General features: G+C 34.6%; 1 protein-coding gene across 1 annotated transcript; it reads left to right on the top strand.

Moving 5' to 3' along the window:
• Window positions 1–1,505: 1,505 nt before the first annotated feature.
• On the top strand, window positions 1,506–2,453 carry LOC145101469 (chlorophyll a-b binding protein 3C, chloroplastic-like). The gene has a single exon (XM_079038671.1). The coding sequence runs from the start codon at window positions 1,558–1,560 to the stop codon at window positions 2,353–2,355; it is 798 nt and encodes a 265-aa protein (XP_078894797.1). The 5' UTR covers window positions 1,506–1,557; the 3' UTR covers window positions 2,356–2,453.
• Window positions 2,454–5,901: the final 3,448 nt, after the last annotated feature.

Below are 5,901 nucleotides of genomic sequence, written 5' to 3'. Positions count from 1 at the left end.
AGTATCATTTCGTTACATTTTTAACTCTTTACAAATAAACTGTCTAGTTAGATCTAAATTAAACAAGTTTTCCAAAGTTGCCACCACTGACCCTTCCTTATTTATTTCCTATTTTAAGTATAAATTCGCTATTTTCTTTAAACATTTTATCTAAACCTTTTATTAGCTCATGTATTCATTCATTCATTCTTTTTATTTTTATTTTTCCTTTTTTATTTTTTTATTAAAAAAAATTATTTTCACTATAAATGACCAAAATTTCTAAGCCTAAAAATAGGATGTTATATGTACCTTAAAAATATATATAAACCCATGGAGGCTGTTGTTATGACCAAAATTTCCCTGGCATACTCCATTGAGATATGTAGTGCCAAAACATCCATGAATTAGATCACATAAACTGTAATCGAAGATTAATAGAAATTAAATTAAATTCTAAATTACATGATATAAATATAAAAGTCGTAAGGATCGAGTACTAGAGAAAGAATATTATCATTGACAGCTAATGATGCTCTTTTCCTATTGAAACCGCTAACTAACATGTGTAGTGGGCACACTAGTACGACATGCTTGTTCGATAACTGATCATGTGAGTTTTTGAAAATTGCCTTTATGTCTTTGAACTTTATCAAGTTAGCCGCTCGTACAAACTGAAGCACCCATTTCAAGAACTTTACTTGTGTCAAACGAACATGAAAATATTCCTAAACCATATGTCCACGATCATATTTTTTTCCTCTTTCCGAAATTTATTAGTAATTCCTCTCAATAAAATGGGCATACCTAAAGTCGAGATCCTCCAAGCTCGACTGTAACCCCAAAAAATAATGACATAAAAAAATTGTTTTTAGATTAATAAATCATTAATATATTTCATTCTCATGTGGGATGATAATTGAATATTAACATTTAATCAATGCCAATGTTATTATATTAAAACGCATATTTAAACTCCCCTTATTGTGACGAAGAGTTTGCAAACAATTCGAACAAGAATTTTACAACGCGTGTCCGATCTTGATATTTTAATACTAAAAAAAAAAAAGGCATTCTGCACACTTAGGGGTAAATGGTGGATCCTCCCTACGGCTCTCGGCATAGCGGTAAATCGCGGATTATTAACTACTCCTGTTATAATTTTTTGTGTTAGTCTCTCGGTCACATTAACTTTTATAACCAAAAGTTTTGCCTGGTTAGTATATATTTGTAATAATAGGTCAGTTATAAACTTAGACGATTGGATGGTTACAAGCTTACAGCATATTATAAAAAACCACCACTAAGAGTAGTGAGTGAAAGCCAGTCATTGGCTCAATAAACCAGAGCCACGAATATCCTGCCCCTTCAAAATATCTCAGGGGGGCCAGAGAACTCACACCACAGATTACGGACCCACAAGAATCTCTGTAGCCAATCAAATTGAAGCTAAAGATTGTATCAAGATAAGCATTGATCACCTATCTGATCCAAAAACTACCCTATAAATCTACTTCCAGTTCTACCCATCTTCATAAGTATAACCATCACAACATCTTCAAAATAAATCTCACAAAAATGGCAACTTCCACCATGGCTCTATCTTCTTCTTTCGTCGGACAGGCAGTGAAAGCAGCACCATCTGGTTCAGAAATAATCGGAAATGGAAGGGTTTCCATGAGGAAGACAGCAGTCAAGAAAGTCGCACCATCAGGAAGCCCATGGTACGGCCCCGACCGTGTTAAGTACCTTGGCCCATTCTCCGGCGAAGCCCCATCTTACCTGACCGGTGAGTTCCCCGGTGACTATGGTTGGGACACTGCTGGGCTCTCTGCTGATCCTGAAACATTCGCCAAGAACCGTGAGCTTGAGGTCATCCACAGCAGATGGGCCATGCTCGGAGCTCTTGGGTGCGTCTTCCCCGAACTCTTGGCGCGTAATGGTGTCAAGTTTGGTGAGGCTGTATGGTTCAAGGCTGGATCCCAGATCTTTAGTGAGGGTGGTCTTGACTACTTGGGGAACCCAAGTTTGATCCATGCACAAAGCATTTTAGCCATCTGGGCTACCCAAGTGATCTTGATGGGTGCAGTTGAAGGTTACAGAATTGCTGGTGGACCTCTTGGTGAGGTAGTTGACCCACTTTACCCTGGTGGTAGCTTCGACCCATTGGGTCTGGCTGATGACCCAGAGGCATTTGCTGAGCTGAAAGTGAAGGAGCTCAAGAACGGTAGACTAGCCATGTTCTCTATGTTTGGCTTCTTTGTTCAAGCCATTGTTACCGGAAAGGGACCATTGGAGAACCTCGCTGACCACCTTGCTGACCCTGTTGCAAACAATGCATGGTCATATGCTACAAACTTTGTACCTGGAAAGTGAGTTTTATGAGTATGGGTTTGTGACATGAATTTTTTTTTTTTGATGGCGTATGTTTGTGAATTAATTTAGTAATATATGGTTTAAAGCTTTGGCATTAATTTGGTGTTGATTTTTAGTTTATTTTTTTAATTTATTAGTGGCATTTAATCTTTGAGAAATTAAATTGCATTCCTAACCCCAATCAAATTAAGTGAAGTGTACTCACAATATTTCAACCAACATTTGAGTTTGAACTCCTTTTATAGGGACTTCCATAAAAGAATTCTCAAACACACAAAAGATAATCTCAACAAATCAAACTATCAACCTCACGTAATACAATACCCGATGCATCAACCAGCAGCTTATATTTGATTTTGCTACACACCGTCTTCAACATGCCATTTACATTTAGGTTAGGCGGATTAACATCATTTTTTTAACATCAGTACTTTTTTTAGCAATTAATTTTTTAAAAACTAAATTTTATATTAAATCAAAATAAAAATTACACAACAAGAAACTAAACCATAACAACTCAAAAAATTAAAAACTTAAAACTTAAGAACATGATGGATCAAAAAAAAATTTGTTCCAAAATTGAGCTTCAAAATCATTAACCGTCCAAATATGTTCCGTTAAATCGCAACGAAGATCATAATGGATTTATACACCATTTGTTATCGCTCTTAATGCCATGAACTTGTCGCCACCAATTTCTAGTGGTTGGTGTGTTTAAATTGGTGTTTAGGTTTAACATTTATCACTACAACAATATAGGACTTCAGTGGCGAATCCTTTAGTTGCGACAACCACCATTACAAGCGATACCCAACATTTAGATTAGGTCTCTTTGTAATGGTGGTTGTCACCGCTAAAGGCGAAACTCATCAACCCCGATCCGCGTCAAAATCTGAGGTTAAACCCTATTCGTCGATTTTGTCATAATCCAACACTTGAAAAATGATTTCGTACATAACAATAACGACGAAACTAATACTAGGGGTGAGCATAATAACCGAAAAGCCGAACCAAAACCAAATTAACCGTTGGTTCGGTTTCTAATTTTTGTTAACCAATAACTAACGGTTCGGTTATGGTTTTATAGGTTAACCGAACCATTATTAACCGAACCGCTAACTTTATATTTTATATATATATATATATATATATATATATATATATATATATATATATATATATATATATAATATAATATAAATTATATATAAAATAATATAGTTAAACTTATTTAAGATCCATTAAAATTTTGAAAATATAATCTATTAATCTTCACTTACCAGGAGACGAACGAGCAATCAAATCATCAAAGACTGATCACTCAGACACACATAATCTTCCAATCATACATTGAGTTAGATTATTAATTAATGTTGTAATTCATAATCGGCTAATTCTACAATTTGTAAACATTATTCACAATTAGTTTAATCTTCACACTCATAATCTTAATCGAAGGCTTCTCACACCGTTAATCATAATCAAAGATTGTTTGGACTTTATAGTCCTATTCGAAGGATTTTTTGACTTTATAATCAAGACTTCTAGGTAAGTTAAGTTTTTGGTTCTTTTTAACTATGTGATATATTAAGAATGTATTTTTTTTTTTAATTTTTTGAATTTTTTTAGTGTTTTTTACTTAATCACATTGAATGTAGATGAGTGATTGACTTTTTTTTTATATCTAATAACACAGAATATGAATGTTTGGCTTTTTTATTTAATAGTTTTAATTTAATTGTATTGAACGTGTATGAATGTTTGACTTTATTTTAATATTAATATCAATTATCAATATATGAAATTATTAATGTCAATTTTTTTAATGTTTTATATTTTTATTAAATATTTTTGATTTTAAATGTGACTATGTGTTATCTCACTCTAAGTATTACAGATACACATTTTATTATATTACTATAAGTTAGGTTACAAACATCGGCGTCGAGGACTTTTTGCTATTTTATTTTCATTTTTCATGCCAAAATACTTTCGTCGTTTATATTATTTTGAACATTATGGTTAACCAATATTAACCATTAACCAAAACCGTTAACCGATAAAAACTACTAGCCATAACCAATATTAACCATACCCAATGGCTACCAAAATGCATTAACCAATCATAATCGTTATGGTTCGGTTTTAACCAATAACCGAATCAAACCGCCCCATACACACCACTAACTAATACCAGCAACGGTGTCACCGCTAATACTCGAACCCTCTGCCAATTATTCCCTCAAAAGTGTGTCGCGACTATTACGTTTCGAGTTGCCACAAATGTCTTTCGACACCACTAAATGGTATCGTTGCTAAAGTGTGACACGAATAATACCCTTAGCGACTTCGTTCTTCCCTCTTCCGTGTTACTCTTTTTCTCTCTATCAACTCCGATGAAAAGCTTCACTCATGTCGTTTTTCACCGAAAATGCCTCTGGTAACGAGGTAACCTTATCACCGGTAATGTCCATGACGTTACCGACGGGAATAGTGATATCAGTGAGAAGTTCTCGTGAAACCTTCATGTTTTCCGTTTCTCTTTTTCTTTCTCTTCTCCCTAGTAACATACTCGTTCTAATGCCCTTGTTTTTGGGCTAAACATTAGTATGATGATGTAATAGTCAAAGTCAACTATTGTAACCTATTTTAAAGTAATAAAGATGAATTACTTGAATATTATGTGAATTACGTGATTTTATGTGATTATATACTTATTTATAATGATATAATAAATTAAGAATGAAAATAAGCATAAAAAATAAAATGTTATATAAATCCGATATCTATGAAGAAAGTTGTAGTGGTCGTGACAAGGATTTCGGACATATAAAGAATGCCGAAATCCAAGTTATCACGAAAAAGTTATGACCTGTTAAAGTTTCACGACAAAACTAGCACGATATTGCGTGACGTAAAAAGTGAGTTTACGATAAAGTGCATTTTAGCCTTAGCGATCTAAATGAAAATCCTAGTATACGTTAAATCAAGAGCGTGCATAAAAAGAAGGTCCAAATCTGACTTGGTATGAGGAAGTTATGAATTTTCTAAGATTTAGCATAGCAGTGTGCAGCCCGTAGCTCGAATTATAGATCGAGGGATTTTTATCCGACACAACCTAAACAAGAATCGAAGATCTCGTCAATAGTAGTTCAACGATTAAAAGACAAACGAAAACGGACGTCGGATGAAGAAGTTATGAATTTTTAATAGACTTTTCCTGTCCCGGCCTGTTAAAAATATAACTTTAAAAATAAAGTCAAATTTAGCCAACTGAGTCTAAACAAAAGTTGTAGAGTACGGTCCTGCCTACGCGTGGATATAAATAACGTCGAAAACGGAGCTCGTATGCAAAATATATGAATTTTTGAAGTAAGAGGTACATATTTCGAGGCTATCCGAAGAGAACACCCCGCGTTCGCAAAGGCTAGGTCCGGAATTGGCCACATAGCTCCATCTGAAGGGTGACAAATCCGAGCCTCGCAAACCGTACCGCGTACGAGGGTACGCCCTGCGTACCGAGGAACACCCCATGTAGACCGAGGA

The sequence above is a fragment of the Lactuca serriola genome, chromosome 4 (genome assembly GCF_051521515.1).
Source record: "Lactuca serriola cultivar US96UC23 chromosome 4, Lser_US96UC23_V15, whole genome shotgun sequence".
NCBI lineage: Eukaryota > Viridiplantae > Streptophyta > Magnoliopsida > Asterales > Asteraceae > Lactuca > Lactuca serriola.
The sequence above is the reverse complement of the archived record's forward strand: the minus strand, read 5'-3'. Positions and strand labels throughout refer to the sequence as shown.

Coding starts and splice junctions, on each gene's coding strand:
- LOC145101469 (XM_079038671.1), top strand. CDS start 1,558: ATGGCAACTTCCACCATGGCTCTATCTTCTTCTTTCGTCGGACAGGCA.